A 17,970-nucleotide genomic window follows, 5' to 3' on the forward strand; every position below is an offset into this window, starting at 1 on the left:
ATCATGTTTTGACCAGCGGCTTGGCTTGGTTGGACTGCAAGCCAACGTACCAATGCCATGCGAGTGGAGAGCACATGTATGTAACTTATTGTCGTTCCCATGCCTCGTATTGGAATTGCAAGGTGCCGACCCTCCAGCAAAATCCGCAGGAGGCGCTTTTGCTGAGCCCTTTAGAGGCACTTTGCTTGTGTCTATTTCTCATAGACCTGATTACAATTCCTTCTTTTCTTTCACCGATAATCTGTCTGTATGCTTATAAGAAATGTTAGATATAACGAAGATATTTTTATGTCTGATGCGACTTGGTTTTATCGAGGTTCGACTGTACTCATGTACCGGCATAACTGACCTAGCACTTCTTGTGTATAGAATTCTTTCAACAGTGATGCTACTGTTAGAATATCATGTTTGTAGATAGTGGCACATGCAGCAGCAGCGTTTTAATCGTGACTGCCAATGCAGATGCTTCAGGCCAGTCTGAGGGGTGAACTGACTGTGTCCAAGCCAAGCAAGCTGGATGATTTGGATCTGATCACCGCCATTGCAAGGACGATGAACATTTCGTCGCCTGAGGTACCCATTTTGTCATTTAAGTACTGTGCCAGCAAATCAGCAACGAAGTGGGCAGGCTGGAATGAAACGTGACAGCAAGAAATAGTGTAGAACATATCTACGATAAAGTTAAAATTATAATGTGGCATCTGGGCTTTGTGAACATAGTTCTTACCAAGTTGCCTTTGAAGACCAAAGCGTAGACTTGCTGGCTAACTCCAGAGTGCTTACTGCGCACGGCCAGACTTGGTGGTACAGGGACAAGCAGAACACGCAACACAACCGATTAATGCAATGACAAAAAGGTTTATTTCAACCAGTGGATTACCTTGCGCTGCAGTCTAGTAAAGACCTAGACGTTTGCTCAAAAGTAGGTCGTGGCAAAATTTCTTTGTCAGGCGCTCACACTTGTCATCTCTTGTCTCCGGTGTTCGTCGGCTGACGTTTGCGAGTGCATTTCGCCGTCGGTAAGACAATCGTCTGGCTCCCCGTGTGGGAAGAGAAGGTGCCTGCTCTCCTCACTTCCCCTGGCATGCGTAAGAAAATATGAACCTTCATAATTCTCACAGTGTAAACTGACCGTTTTCCACATACCCTATCTGGCTGTCAAAATGCAGCATCCACTCGACTTTTTTTAATGTCACACACAAGAGCAAATGTGACGAATGAGTCCTGCAGAAGCTGTAGGAATGTTATCCACCCAATTTCATTCTACACTTCTGATCTGCCATACGCAGTGCCCCTGCACTTGTCGATTAATTCAGCCTTGTTCTGCTACCTGCTAGCCTACTGGTCAGCTCAGAAGGTAGAGCCTGGAAAGGCATTGGTCCCAAGTTCCATCCTTGGACCAGGATGAATTTAATTTTTATCCAATTGCTAATATCTTTATTTTCTGAGAAAGCTTTTGTCAGATGAATTTCATTTTTATTCAATTGCAATTATTTTTTCTCAGCGAAAACTTTTATCAGAAGCCTTGCTCTGCTATCTGCTAGCCTACTGGTCAGCTTAGAAGGTAGAGCCTGGAAAGGCGTTGGTCCCAAGTTCCATCCTTGGACCAGGAAGGATGAATTTAATTTTTATCCAATTGCTAATATCTTTATTTTCTGAGAAAGCTTTTGTCAGATAAATTTCATTTTTATTGAATTGCAAATATTCTTTCTCTGAGAAAACATTTATCAGACTTTTATGTATTTATTACTTTTTTACTTTTTCTTTCTTTATTTTTCTTCCCCCTCCCCCCGATCACCAAAAGTGATCGTTTTCACCAGAATATAGTATGTGTTTGCCTGTTACTGCTTTATTCTTGCCTGCCTATATTTCCATTTAGCTACCACGCCACTGTGAGATTGTTTTGCTGACTGAACAGATATGCTTCAAAACCTAATAGTAACCTAGTGACTGGTTGACTGCTGGTGTTATGCCCTGCTTAGTTAGCACTAATGATTTCTTAATGGTATTCTAATGCGCCGTGCTGTCATGTTTTTACATCAAATAAAGGAACCTGGTACTTCGTGCGAGCCTTCTTTCATATTGTGACATTTGAAGTGGCTTTCAGTTAGCAGACATTAAATCAATGCAAGGTCACTTTTTTAACTATTTAGCTTTGGTAATTAAATTCCATTTTTCACATCTAACCATTTTCGTGGGCCGATTGCAAAGATTGTGCAGTCGAACATAGGGGTAAAAACCGCACGGTGGTACCGGTGGTATTGTGCAGTGCTGCAAGGTGGCACATACTAAGGGGAGAATTCTCACATTCTTCTCTAATGACAGCTAGCGTTTTGAGAAGCTGCATCTCTGGTCGAAGATACAGATGCTGTCGTCTGAGATGCTGCGCCTCTTGGTCACAATATCTGTGACCAGAGCTGCACATGGTTTCGAACTGGTCCTTAAGGAAGTGACACTCAAAGTGTGGGTTGGCTCCCATGTACGAGTAACGCACAGCGGTAAGGGGAATGCCACCGATAACACATAGCGTCCTCCAGGGTTGGCTCTTTATCATTTTTAACGCTGTTAAACTGGAGGAGTGCTGTTCCTTTGGAGAGTTAATACCTAATTCATGATGTGCACTACTGAGTGAGGCAAGCATCTCTGTGGGCCTCACCCAGTTCTTGTCTTCTAGCGCCAATCCTGCAGAGTAATCACAAAAAGGCGGCTGGGATCATGACTATGGAAGTTGTAGCATGGTCATGTTAGTCACGAACAAAGAGGCGGAAACGCCCGACAGATCCAGCCAAGGACTTTTACGCACACTGTCATCTGGAAAAACAAAGTGTTGACGCTGTCATACAGTTCTCATCGTAATGAGCAGATTTGTTTAGTGCATTCTTTTTGCAGGAACTTCAGTCCCTGCAGACGGTGCTGTATCCCAGTATCCTCTGTTCAGTCACAGCACGGGGAGACGTTGACCGGCTGGAAGTGATGAGGCAATTTGTGAGTTACAGATAAACTGCCTCTGTATTTATTATTTTTTTGTAAAGTTAGACTTTACAGATGGCTATGAAACTTTTATGTACTATCTTAGAAGTCGGAAAGTCTGCATGAGTTTATGTTGAAAATTCATCACTGCTCACTGACAAAGATAACAAGAGAAATACATTGACACAAGCACAGACCAACAACCAATAGTTAAGTCCTTGAGAAAACTTTTTGAATATGGAGATTACTACTATGATACTCCGTCATTTAATGCTTATCATTGTTTTAATGCAGCTCATTTGGCATGTTCTCCTAAATTGGCTCTTTTCCTATTGTTTGTTTGACAATACATGTTTGTCATGGTGCTGGAGATGAAAGGCAAAATGTTATATGACTAAACACTTTCTCAGGTAGTGACTGTAAATCTTAAAATGTGGTGTTGGCACAAGAAAACTAAACAGAATTTCCGTTTAGTTTTCCTTGCATCAGAAGCATACTTCAAGCATTAACCAACTAGCCCAGCATTGCATTCAACTGTAAATCTGTTCATTGAAAAACTTAGGTTTTAGCTCATTTGTGCATCTTCGGTATCATTGAAAGCAGGCACTTGCAGAACAGGACATCCATGGATGTGATGAAACACGCTAGACATGCACAAGCACTTGTGTGTGCGGGCGTCCTCTTCCTTGTCTGTTTAGCACTTCAGCTACTTTGTTTCATTGTGTGCCAGCAAGCCCAAAGTGTTGTTCTCAGATTTGGATGCCTTGCTTAAACTCTGAAAAATGTTTCACATACATGAACAGAATTGGCTATTTCAAATGCGATGTAAGCCATTTTCAGTCATTTGCCTGATGTAAGTCATTGCTGTAAACAACGAGAGGAGTGAACCCACTACACAAACACATAGTGGCTTTACCAGGAGTGCTCAGTAATCTGTTCAGAAGTGGCTGGCTCCAACTTTATGCTTTTGGGGCAGGCTGTGCAGCACAGTCAATTTTTAAAGGGAACACCTAATTAGCAAACATTGGCAGAAAGTGCTTGATGTGTGGTGCATTATAGATAAACTTGAAATTGTAACATATTGCTGCCGAGGCCTTCATGTTGAAACTGAGCTTCAATAACTCCTGAAATACTAGTACTACTTTGGCATTCCCTTTAATGATACTGTGCGTTAACTGCATATCTCCTGCTGCAGGGTGCGTACCTTTCGTCGTGCGACTATGACTTCCGCACTCCTCTACACGTGGCATCGTGCGAGGGCAACACAAGCATGGTGCGCTATCTGCTGCAGCATGGCGCCAGCGTGCACATGCGCGACCGCGACCATCACACACCACTCACGAGTGCTGTCCTCTGTGACCAGCATGCCATCATTGAGCTGCTGGTGCAGGCAGGCGCCCACCTCAGCATGCCGGCTTTGCAGCTGGCTGACGAACTGTGCACGTTAGTGGACACTTTGCTCGGGGGCAGTTGCTTGACCATGTCTGATTTCTCTGCATGCCGTGGCGGCTCAGCACTGGCAATCCGCTGCTAAGCACAAGATTGCGGGTGTGATTCTCGGCCACCACATTCTGAAGGGGGGAGGGGGCAGGGTGCGAGAAATGCTTGAACACACACAACAATGCAGTCTTCATCGTAGTCTGTGTGTTGCTTTGGAATGTTAAAGATGTGAAGTTCTCTTCTTGCTTGTGTAAGATAGCTGAGTTTTGTTGCATGTTAAGGCCAAATCACTTCCTCCAAAAAAGAAAAGGCTCATCTGTTTGTAATGCATGAAACTGTCATAGCACAAGATGCCATTGAATTAACCCTTTGACAGTGACATTTTTTCATTGCAGATTGAAATTGTTTGGAGTGACTTATGTTAAGAAAAATGAGCAAATAATTTTTATGCCACAATAATGTGGAGGAATGTTTTTAATATTTCCTCTAAACAATTTATCACCTCAGGTGACCTAGCTAATCGCCACTTATCATGGAAGATCAGTTGAACTTTTTTTCACTGTATGGCATGACTTAGCAGTGTTTGCCTGCATTGTTTAGGTGACAGCACACTGTTTAAATGACAGCTCCATGTTTATGTCACTGTTGACCCTCCACAGCATCACACTCGAACAGTGATCTTGTATAAAGGAGGTTGGCAGGTGGCAGTGTACTGACTGTTACATAAATAGGAGTGCCACACCTATACAAGACTTGCCCTGCTAAGCCGCTTGTTTGCTTACACTTAAAGTTTGTACTGTGGTAGCATTTTGGAGTAACCTTAGTTTAATAGCATGTTTGTGGCCAGTCAATGACCAATTTTTCAGACATGGCTGATAATTTGGACGTCATCGCAGCACCATGACGTCCCATAGAGCCAATAAAGATGTCTGAAATTTTGGATGCTGAAACCCTTCAGTGTCCGATTTTCCGAACTTCTTGCCGTGACTGTAGGTCTCAAATGGCGTTAATTGAAGCCACCACTGCCGCCATTTTTCTTATTTCGCAGCCTCGAACCAGTGCTCTCATACGACAATCCACTGGCAGCTGTAGTCACCACCACTGCAATGCCAGGCCTAGCTGCTTCAATGTTCGCTACCAAGCTTCCTGCTATTCAATACCATATTTTTAATTGAAAGAATTCGCTGCTATCAGCAATAGTGCCAACCATAGAGTTTCTCACTACATTACCTAGAGGGAAATCTGGCGCTGCTGCGCTGTGGTATGCATGGGAATGCCGGTATATTGTGGATTCGGATTGGCATCGTTCTCATAGAGACAGGACACCTTGAAGACGCGCTTGGCAAATACCGTTCCGTCTGTCATAATGATTCATTTTCTACTAGAACAGCACGTGAAAAACTGTTTTAGCTTTATTATTACGCGAAAACATGTTTTGTTTAACTATGAGAACTTGTTAATGCGTGTACGACTACATGTTACGTAAAAAGTATCAGCGGGCCGCAAAAGTTGGAGGACGGACGACAAGGTTCGCGCTCGCTTTGAAACAGTTGGTCGTCTGTTCTTGCTTTTCTTCGCATGGTCATGCATCGTGGGTGAGTAAAGATGTAATGTGCGTGAATGGAAACATTTTATGAACATTTTACTTTGAGAATGCGTTACTTGCGTAGCCATATCCACGTTTTAGACGAAGCCTCTTACAACACCAGCCAACACGAGCCTCGCAGACACATATACCGGCATTCCCATGACGGCACGGTGCCCCCTTAAGAAACTTCCATAGACGGTGGCGCCAGATTACCCTCTAGGTGTTATAGTGAGAAACTCTATGGTGCCAACTTTGCCTTTCTCACCCTCGCAGATGGCTTCGAAGTGCAGTGAGCACGGCTACCGTATTTACACGATTGTAAGTCGACCCCCCCCCCCCCCCATATCGCTTGACCGAAAAAAAAAAAAAAAAACCCGAGGGCGCATTCGATAACGAAAATTTATTAGTAGCTGACATGGTCATTGGACTACTCGTCTTCACTAGTGCTGCCATCGTCATCGTTGCTGCGGTCCCACAGCGCGTCGTGGTCCAGCGAAATTTCAAATTTCGCAAACGACCGCACCAGGACATCTTGCAGAACAGCAGCCCACGCCAAATGCACCCAACCACACGCAGCCGTCAGGGAGGCTCTTTTGACAGGTCCGGTTGGCGTAATTTCGCAGTCTTCTGCCGCCAGCCACTCGTTGTACTCACGGCGGAGCAGAACCTTAAAATTAAGGCGGAGGTCCGGGCTTATTTCATGACCACGTCGCACCTCACTGGCAGGGACCGATCATGCATTTCAGCGACGTACGCCGCAAGTTTAGCCTACAGCTCCGGAAAGCGTCCATACTTCGGCACGTGGGAAATTTCTCACTTGCCGTCACACAGGTGAAAATTTCGCTTCGCTGCAGTCGCCACTCTCGCACCACCCGTTTAGAAACATCGAAATTGCGGCCCGCTGCGCAGTGATTTGTTTCTTCGGCGTAAAGGATGGCAGCCCTCTTGAACGCTGCTGTGAACGAGTGCCGAAAGATTAGTGGGCCTGCAGCACTCATGACGACTGGAGAAGCGTAGAAGTAGCACGTAGCCGGCAGTCAAGTGGAACGCGTCAAAACAATACCAATGCCTTTAAACAGAGAAAGAGAAACCCGCGAGCGGTGTTTGCTCTTCCATGAACTACCGATACTCCCCGCAAGCGCCGCCGTTCTGAGGGTGCCGCCGCAAATGGGAACAGCGGCGCTTTTATCAACTATCAACACCCCCCATGAGTGTTGCATGCACTGTAAGACTCTCAAAAATGTTGAAAAATCCTTCCGAAAAGCGAACAAACACGCAGGATAGCGAAAAGATACGGGTAGGGCCATAGAGCAAACATAAAATTGTAACTGCGTTGTAGCTCTCGTTGGTATGGCTTTTTTTTGGCGGGGCCATGTTTTGGTTTCGATTGTAAGTCGACCCCCCCCCAACTTCAGACTTTCAAATTTAAAAAAAGGGGTCGACTTACAATCGTGTAAATACGGTATGTGTTGCATAATGCCGTTTCCCAAAAGTCAGCTTCACCGCACTATAGTGGTGTTACTTGGTGAAACAGTCGCGATGTATTGTGGTGAAGGATAGCAAGAATGGAAAGGGGCCGCTGTCATGAGGCAGAGTATGTGGTCCTTAATTATACACGCACGCACCCACTGTCTTCTGTAACATCAGGAGCACTGATACGCCTAATAAATGTACTGGCACGCCTTCAGAGCTATTTCAGACATGCCTGTGGTGATTTGAGTCCTTGGGGACAGTAAGACAACATGCATTCATTTTTTACAGCGAAGCTAGATATTTCTACTCCCCAATGCACTTACGTGTCCATAGGCAAAAATAACCTCTTTGGTGGGCCGATCACGGAGGTAGTGCAACTGTAGGCTAAAATTGAAGCAAGAAGTGTGCATATCCTATGGAATCACACATGCAGTGGATACCACATAGGTTCTTGCGATAAAGAAAAGCCCAAAACACGTCTCATGTCAAGATGCTGAATGATAAGGTGGTCCTTAACTATGGGAAGCTCAGAATGATTGACAATGACATCTGCTTGTAACAGACAGGGGGCATGACATCAATATCCATATAAAATATGAACTAAAGTGCAGGTTTGTGACAGAACACTTTGTAACACAAGATGTGACGTCCCTACATTATATATGTACCGTATTTATTTGCATAATGATCGCACTTGCGTAATGATCGCACCCCTTAATTTTGTCGTCAAAATTCGCTTTTTTTTTTAATTTCCCGTGTAATGATCGCAACGCGAACTTGCTGCAGCGATATGTCGTGTGGCAAGTCTAGCTAAATGATTGCACTTACCCATAGAGTTTCTCACTATAACACCTAGAGGGTAATCTGGCGCCACCGTCTATGGGAGTTTCTCAAGGGGGCACCGTGCCGTCATGGGAATGACGGTATATGTGTCTGCGAGGCTCGTGTTGGCTGATGTTGTAAGAGGCTTCGTCTAAAACGTGGATATGGCTACGCAAATAACGCGTTCTCAAAGTAAAATCTTCATAAAATGTTTCCATTCACGCACATTACATCTTTACTCACCCACGATGCATGACCAAGCGAAGAAAAGCAAGAACAGACGACCAACTGTTTCAAAGCGAGCGCGAACCTTGTCGTCTGTCCTCCAACTTTAGCGGCCCGCTGATACTTTTTACGTAACATGTAGTCGTACACACAATAACAAGCTCTCATAGTTAAACAAAACATGTTTTCGCGTAATAATAGAGCTAAAACAGCTTTTCACTTGCTGTTTTAGTAGAAAGTGAATCATTGTGACAGACGGAACGGTATTTGCCAAGCGCGTCTTCAAGGCGTCCTGTCTACGAGAACGATGCCAATCCGAATCCACAATATACCGGCATTCCCATGCATACCACAGCGCAGCTGCGCCAGATTTCCCTCTAGGTAATGTAGTGAGAAACTCTATGCACTTACCATCTGTCGAATGCTATGCGAACGACTCTTCAAGACAAACCAAGCGGTCTGCTCGCACCAAACATTCTTAGGCGGATGCCCCATTTCATTTTTTTCATCACTTTCCGCACTTCCATGACAAAAATAAGCTACAACCAAACTTGCCTTTATTATGTGTAGGCTTTATAATGGTTGCGGTCAACAGCAACAACAAAAAAGGCGCCTTTCGATTCTTCTTGTCTGCACTCGTGGGCAAGCAACAAATCGCAAGTGGGAATGATAGCAGCCACGTTTACACTGATACGTAAGAAGTGTACCCTATTCATGCGCCGACGCTTGTAACACAGCTAAAATATTCGCCCACCGTTAGTGGGAACGTGCCGTATTAGGATAGTAGTGAAGACAAATGCTGCAGTTTCTGCAGCATGCCTGTCATGTGTTCCTATGTCACTGGCAGCTAAGCGCACCCATCTGTTTCTGTCCCTTCAAAGTGGACATGGCTACGTTATTGCCGCAAACTTGCCGATATTAACGATATTATTCATTACTGATCTGGAAGAAACTGTTTCAATTCACGTAATGTACTCACGAGAAGAAACAAAAATTGCGTTCGGCATGCTTCGCTGGCCGCCATTTTTGTTTTGGTGTCCCACACTACATACAGTGGCAGCCGCCTATTTGTTGACCTATTGTCATCTCGCAGCAAATGCGGGATGAAAAAAATATTTTTTTTTGTGGGACATTTAACTCGCGTAATGGTCGCACCCCTGAATTTGCGTCAATTTTTTTTGACAAAGAAGTGCGATCATTATGCAAGTAAGTACGGTACAGGGTGCCCCAGCTAACTTTAGCCAGACTTAAAAAATATGCCGGTGTACTCTGAGACGACGCGACCAAATGCATGTTGCTGACTATAATATGGAATAAGTCAAACTATTTTTTGTATTCTGCGTAATTGCATAATTAGTCAGGATTAATTAACCAATTTGGGAGCAACGAAGTTAGGCAAAAAATTCCAATTAGGAAGTTGTAGAGTGCTTAGGAAAATGTCCGATTGAACAGTTTCTAACTTTCTATCTATTAGGCACTAGTGTTTCTCTGCTTACTACAGATGCCGGCGAAATACCAAAAAAATACCATGTGACATGTCCGCTTGCGCGCCATGATTGCAGCGCTCCCCAACGCTCCGGGTACAAACGAACATAGCATTTAGCCAGGTGTGCTGCCGCTGTGCCTTCTTATCGCTATTGTGAACCGCCACGAGGGAAGCATATTGGTGGCGTAAATTGCACAGCCAACACCTGCGTCACTGCCCTGTTGCCTTTTAAGTGGCAGCACACCCTGCTAGGTGCTGTGTTCGTTTGTGCGAGAAAAGTTTGGGAGCGCTGCAATCGCGACACACAAGCGGGCACATTGCATGGTATTTTTTTGTGTTTTGCAGGCATCTACAGTAAGCGAAAAGACACTAATACCTAATAGATAAATAGTTGGAAACTGTTTAGTCGGACGTTTTGCAAAGCACTCAACAGATTTCTAATCGGAATTTTTTTCCTAACTTCGTTGCTTCAGAAGTTGGTTAATTATTCTTGACTAATCATCTAATTAAACAAAATACAAAATATAGCGTTACACAGTACATACAAAAGTGAGCAGCATGCATTTGGTCGTGTCGTCTTAGAGTGCATCGGCATATTTTAGAACTCTGGCTAAAGTTAGCTAAACACCCTGCAAGGCATCGCCTAGCAAGGCATCGCATTTGTGTTGTGACAGTGCTATGAGAGAGCCCTGTATAGTGAGGACTCCTGAAGAGCAGCATGAATATGAGAAGCGGCGAAGAGAACAGAGATGACAGTGTGAACAACGGCGTTGTGCTCGTGCCGTGGATGAACATCGTGTCCAGTACGCTAAGCACAAGCGTGGCAACATGATGAATGACATGAAGCCGAAAATTCAGCCGAGCGATGAAAGTACAATGCAATCCATCGTTTCAAAGGTGCAAATTCTAAATTTAAGAAGAAATTTCTCGACGCAGAATTTGGATTTAGTTGCTCCATGTGTGAACGACTAGGATTCCCGGTTATTGCGCTTGTCTCTGCACCATTCTTTGCAGGTGACATTTAAACGAAGGCTGTTTAAATGTCTTTGGATGATAATTATGTAAAGCACATGTGAATATCTCTATGTGAATAATTTCAAGTCACATTGCAATTGGTAATCGTTCCAGATATCATTACAGCTTTGCTGTCCAACCATTTTCACAGCGTGGATTGGAGCCTTTTTTGGACTGTCCGACTTTTCAGTCATTTTTGCGGCCCCTAAGGTGTTTGAAAAATTGGACGTTGGCTGTGCTTACTGCTTTTGTCCACAAGAAACCTGAAGGGGCTGTTTGTGGTGATACCATTGAACACCTGTCAATTTCAGTGCAGTAACATATGTAAGTTATGCCATACAGCTAAATGAAGTTCTGATCTTCCATACTAAGTGGTGGTTAGCTAGGTAACTTGTGCTGATAAATTTGTCCAAAAAACTATTTCTCGCATTTAACAAATACTACTAATTTGTAAATTTGCCATAACTTAGCTGGAATACCAGCCTTACTTGCCAATGTTTATTTTGGATTTTTAGGTTGATTCACTGTAGTGATTCTTCTGACTCTGAAAAAGAGGTATTTTATGTAAAATATGGTGTTTAGAGCTTGTTTCTGGAAGCCTTACTAAAAATGCTTAGCCAGAATGATTTCTTAAATGCACATTGTTTAGGGGGTGTCTACTGCATGAGCAAATTTTTTACCATAGTGTTACCGCCAGCTGGAAAGTAAATTTGGAAAATTCAGTTTTTACATTTGTTTTGTGCTAATTAATGCTGGAATATCTAAATATTTGAAACAATTTACTTTGGTAGTCATATCAACTCCTTGAGATGCTAGAAACACCTTTATAACACCACAACTACTTATATATTATTCAGTTTCATAATAAAGATTGACTTTTTTCACATGGTAACAGAGATAAGCCACATATTCAGATGTTCAGCAAAAAAAGGGTTTTACAAAAATAAGCAGTGAATGGTGTTTTGCACTGTCATGAATATTTGAGAACTTTTTCAGCTAAATTTGAAGTAAAAGAACAGTGCTGGATCACTTTGTGTGGAATCACCCAAAAAGGAAGTGGGTGAGAAATTGTCATCAGTTCTCATGCGCATAGCAAGACGTGCACAATCACCAGTTTGCGAGTACCTGCCAGTGAACAAAGTGAACTCGTGATGCCTACGGAAGAGCCATGCGGGCAAGCACCTCGCAGTAATGCTTTAAGAAAACGAGATGGAAAGCAGTTTTCTCTTTGCTCTTAACAACTCGAAATGACAGCTGCGAGAACGCCAAATATTAAGTGTGCAGGCATGGTCGTGAGCATGTGGCTGTAATGGAATGGCATTAAGTGTAGCGCAGCAACAACAAGGACACGAGCTTTGTCTTTGTTCATGCTGCGCTACACTTCATGCTGTTCCACGATGATCCACCAACAAACCCGCATTGCCACCCTCGTGACAGAAAACTGAGCAACACAGTGGCAGCCACCACTGTGTAGCGAAGCGAGCAATTGGTTTTGGACCTTTGGTCGTTGCCACACATGTGCTGCCATGACTATTTGGGATATATACCAGAGTAGCAATGTGGGCTTGTTGGTACGACGGCTTGATCCAAGTTTCTTTAGCTTGGACAAACGGGACACACACAGCGTGTCCTGTGTCTATGAGTGCCATGTGTCTTCTTGTGTCCAGTCTTATTCGTGCTGAAAAACTCGGATCAAGATGTACATGTATGGCAGCGACCCTCAAAGGGTAGTCTGAGCAGAGATGCCATGTAATTCATAGTTATACATACTGACTTTGTTTGTTGAGCTGTGGATCTACTGTTAGGTGATACAGCATACTATTAGTAAAGCCAGAAGAAAGGGGGTTAACCGAATGGCCTGATTTTTATTTGTAATAGCGAGATATGAAGGTCGTGGGATCCTTCCCCACGTGCAGCAAGTTGCTTTTTCATCCACTTTCATTTCCATTACCTAAGTTCTTGTGACGTTTGCAGCAGAAAGGATGTTCCACGTCCACCGCCAAGGTGTGCGAGTGGTGGCGCTGGCTAATACTCCCAGAGTTCTACAAGGAAATATAAATACCCAGGAAAGTGGACGGGGAAGCGGCGCCACGGTAGTTCAATTGGTAGAGCATCGCATGCGAAATGCAAAGGTTGTGGGATTGTCCTCCACCTGCAGCAAGTTGTTTACTCATCCACTTTCATTTCCATTAATTTATTGTTTCTTTATTTCATTTATTAAGCACAAGTAATTTCCCCTATGTTGTCTTTGGTGTCAGTGTTTGTTGGCTTCTTATGATATAATTTGTAAAGCCAGTATACTTTGACGTTTCTTCTAGTTTAATGTAAAGATGTGACTGACAGGTTCTCTTAGTAAACAGTTAATCTGAAGAGTTGGAACATCAAATGTTCGTTGTCCTTCCAGAGCCGCCAGGAACGGAAATGTGAAGCGGCTGGAGTCCTACAGACTTGCTGGCGCCAGCTTCTATGAGAGCGATGCAACGGGACGCACATGCCTTCATGCTGTGAGTGTGCAGTGTAAAAGAGCTTATGCTCACGCGTGCATGCAACATTCTGACCTTTTCTTTGTGCAGGGCGTTCGGATGTGAAAATTCTCCTTAACGTTTCTGTAATAAACAGGCAACACAAATAAAGAATGTCTTTATCCCTCGGCATTTGTGACTCATCTTGCTTGAGTGATCGAACGCTGCAGTTGACTGAGGATCACTTGTGATTTAATTGTAGCAGAAGCACTTTCTCCTACAAATTGTGTTTTCATCTACCATGCACATGCATGATAGCGTTGTAGGAATAACTCAACTAAATGTTGTAACGGGCGTGAAGAAGAAAAAATGACTAACTAAGACTTCATTTGCAAGTTGCGAGTCCTTTCTATATTTAAAACCACAGAGTTGGGCAAAATATAGAATTGCAATCCAAACTGTGAGCCCCATTTGTCAAGTATTGTAGTATGTTCGGTCAAGCCCACTTATAACAATATTCAAGTGCCATGAAAATTACATTGTTATAACCAATAATTGTTATAACTGGGTTGCATGAAAACATCAAAATAGGGGAATGCCATAAGTGATGTGAGAAAACAATTATAGCGGGGATGCCAGTGTTCCTCCCCACCACCTTCCTCCATCCGCCTGCCGATTGTGTTCACTCGTTTAACTACTGCCTGGGCGCTCCGATCGCGTGTAACAAGCTGTGGCTGTCCCTGTTAAGGAATGGCACTGCTATAACAACTTCAAAGAGGGGTCACGGGTAGTAAGCGATATGTGAGCATCGCCGAGGCATCGCTTTTTTACTAAAATGGGCCTTTTAAAAATGCAAGAAGGTTGCCGCAGAAGCCTGTCAGCTTGAAAAATCCAGAAGACGACCAATGTTTCCTGTTACTCAAGACATGCCAAGACTGTCGGCAACGCAAGACACCAGCGACAAGGCCAGTGAGATTACTAAAGCCGATTGAGCCTTCTAGACGGCCATTTCAGCAGATCAGGATGGATTTGTTGGGACCTTTTCTGACGTCAACAACCAAAAATAAGAGGATAGTCGTGGCGACAAACTACCTAACCCGCTTTGCGGAAACGAGAGCTCTGCCAAAAGGTAGTGCAGCCGAAGTGGCGAAATTCTTCGTCAAGAACATCCTGCTGTGACATAACGCCCCAGAAGTCCTCATCACCGGCAGAGAAACGGCCTTTACAGCGGAGCTCACCCAAGCCATTCTGCAGTACAGTCAGACAAGGCGCAGGAGGGCAACTGCCTACCACTCACAGATGAATGGTCTTATGGAGCGCCTGAATAAGACCCTCGCCGACATGCTAGCAATGTACGTCGACATCGAGCACAAGACATGGGATGCAGTTCTGCCATACGTAACCGTTGCTTACAACACGGTGGTGCAAGAAACAACACAGATCACGCCATTCAAGCTGGTTTATGGCAGGAACCCAATGATGACTCTCGACGCCACGCTGCCGCACGTCACCGACGAAGAGAATCTTGACGTCGCCACCTATCTCCAGCATGCCGAAGAAGCCTGACAGCTCGCCTGCCTACGGAACAAAAACCAGCAGCGTACCGACAGCCGACACTACGACCTCCGACGACGCTACGTCGAGTACCAGCCCGACGAGCGTTTGGGTTTGGACCCCGATACGCCGACGAGGGTTCAGTAAGAAACTATTGCGACGCTATTTCGGACCCTACAAGGTCATCCGACGCATTGGCGCACTGGACTATGAGGTCATGCCAGACGGTATTTTGCATTCACAACGGTGCCGCGCACGATCTGAAGTGGTCCATGTGGTGCCTCTTAAGCCCTTTTATGCACGCTGACGAACATCCTTAGTTTGTTGTTTCTTTGCTACGCGTGTTTTTGTATATTACTTTCGCTTTTTTGCAGCATCAGGTTGATGCTTTGTAAGAGGGGGGTATTAACACATGTACTTGTAGTATATCTCTATCGGGCGACCACGTTTCACCACCGAACAAATGTTATCGCACAGCGCAGGATGCGCCTGCGTGTATCAGAAGTCTCTCTAAAGTTATCGATGGTTCTATCCACTGTCTGTTTTTACCAAACCTTGTGCTATCTGATTTGATTGCGTAATGTGAATGGTTCAGAACTTTGTGGAAGACAAGTGGGTCCCAGGGATTAGTCTGGAACATACGACGATTGATGTATATAAGCCGATGCGCGTGTCCCACTGATCAGATTTTGACTATCGCCGACTGTGTTTGCCGTTGTCGCTGTTCTTTAAATGTAGCCTGTTTTTGTGGGCACAGGTTAGCCCAATAAAAGTTAGTTTCGTCTTTCACAATATTGCTAGTGTGTTCTTTATACGTCACTACCACGTGACAATATTGTTAAAACCAGTATCATTAAAAGTGGGTTTGACTGTAGTACACTTTCTTTAAAAATAGCAGTCTTCATGTCACCAGTCAAGTGTGTGTATCATGTAACGGCTCTCTCACTTGCCTATGCACATCTGGTGCTGAGCGAATGGAATGATTTAACATGTGCACATGGCCTTTAGCACACTCAGTACCCCTCTATGTTGTTGCTTTGCTGGCAAAGTTCCCGCTTATGAAGCATGGTGTGAAAAGCTCAGCCAAGACACTTTCTCTTGCCTTATTCTCTTGCTTAAATGCAGTCAGCTGTAAAATATTGTGGACCATGAGATGTGAAAAAAGGCTCAGTATTTCACAAGCCTGGCATTTGGATTTCTAGCCTGTGGACAACGTATTGTCACTTACCAACACAATGAAGAATGCGATCTTCCTGTGCCTGTACGGAAACTTCATTTACAATGCAGGCGTCTGGGCACACCATTGATTGGGATGGAGCAAGCACCTTGGTGACTGACCGAAATGTGTCATCGTGACTTCATCTAGAATCGCTCATCATTCAAACTACTTAACAGAATGGATGGCATTCTTCACCCTATCTATAAGAAGTTGCTTGGTCACATATTCAAAAGTGGATAAGTTCCAGCGATGACCATTTTCCGCATTTGTTTTACAAGCAAGGTTCCCGTATGGCCACCAAAACTTCAAATTTGTCGTTGTGTTGGTCAGTGACAAGATATATCGTTGCTGTACTATCACTTTACCTGGCCAGATGGTTCTCCATTAAACCCTTGACTAGAACAATGTACAGTTAAACCTCGATAGTGTAACGAAATTAATTGGTAGTTTGATTTGTTATATAGAAATTGTTATATTGAAATTAGCCGTTTTCTACAAATAAGTATAGTTGCTGATAGCTTTTTCTTACACATAAAAAGCCACAAAATTTTCCTAATTTTCGGACAGTTGTGAAAAACTCAGATTAAAAAAAAATCATTTTGTTATAAGTATATTCGCTGATAGATTTTTCATAGAACAAGGGGTTGGAAAATTTTCCGAAAAAAACCATACTACAAAAAAAAGTTTGGCAGCATGTTGCACTTCTGTAACACGTGAAGGTGAAAGCCTGCTGCGCACATGGTAATGCATCAAGTTGTACGATCGGAGGGGTCACACTTCTTCAAGACATAACGAGCTGCAGTGTGAAGTACACGTGTGGTGCTTTAGATCGACCCCCTCGATGACACATGCAAGCACTTAATGCACTACCTAAAGGTGCAGCATGCTTGTCGCCAGTAAGTGTTACACTAAAAGCTCATTAATTGAGAACTCGTTAATTAGAAATTTCGGATAATTCAAAGTAGCTGCCGCGGTTCATCTAACAGTGTATTGAAAGCAATATGCAACACATGCTGCTAATTCACACTGAAATCCACACTGCCACCGATGATTCGAACTCCGCAGCATCACGGATGGGGAGTGCTAGGAACACGTTGGTGATGCTGGCGTCACTGCGCGGGTCGCGCAGCTTTGCTTTTTCCATCTCCTGCCCTTTGTTGAGGCCTGACTGGAGAGAGACATGTCTGTGCCTGGCCATGGCATGGCCACTGCCTCTGTTGCAGGTCGCTTCTCTCCCGGGAGGTTCCGTATAAAGCTCAATGGTGATAGAATCATTGCCGTGTGCCATATGCTGTATGTGCTAGAGAAAACGTGCGAGGGTCAGCTGGCGAACGCGGCTCAATCTCGCGTGCTTGAGTGATGAAGGCGGGGCGGATGCGCGCCCTCTCCTGTCGCGCACACGAGGCACGGGGGTGAGGCGGAGGGCGTGGGGGGGCATCATTTATCTCCGGTGGCTGCTGCTTATGGTGTGGCAATGCGGGTGCCATATCTTGAAATTGATCTGTGACGTCGCCAGAGTGCACGCCCACGTGGGCCTCATTTTCAAAGCGATCTGTGACGTTTGCAGAGTGTGCATAGTGCTGGTAGCTTCGTATGCAATGTACTTTCTATGTTTCGTTTGCATTAAGCAAGAGCTGTACGAAGGTCAATTCGCTCGCTGCTACTACCGTGATTTCTCACTCCAGCATTTTTCAACAAGTTTCCGCGGTCATCGAGC

General features: G+C 44.3%; 1 protein-coding gene across 7 annotated transcripts in view; it reads left to right on the forward strand.

Annotated features, from left to right (window-relative positions):
* LOC142588518 (L-asparaginase) overlaps window positions 1-17,970 on the forward strand; it is a 108,800-nt gene that overhangs the window by 61,247 nt on the left and 29,583 nt on the right. For all 7 annotated transcript variants that reach the window (XM_075700341.1, XM_075700338.1, XM_075700339.1 and 4 more), the window contains 4 exons: window positions 463-573; window positions 2,890-2,985; window positions 4,166-4,413; window positions 13,423-13,522. In XM_075700341.1, the coding sequence (XP_075556456.1) occupies window positions 463-573; window positions 2,890-2,985; window positions 4,166-4,413; window positions 13,423-13,522 (555 nt within the window). The remainder of the gene's footprint in view (window positions 1-462; window positions 574-2,889; window positions 2,986-4,165; window positions 4,414-13,422; window positions 13,523-17,970) is intronic.

Source organism: Dermacentor variabilis, chromosome 7 (assembly GCF_050947875.1).
Source record: "Dermacentor variabilis isolate Ectoservices chromosome 7, ASM5094787v1, whole genome shotgun sequence".
NCBI classification, from domain to species: domain Eukaryota; kingdom Metazoa; phylum Arthropoda; class Arachnida; order Ixodida; family Ixodidae; genus Dermacentor; species Dermacentor variabilis.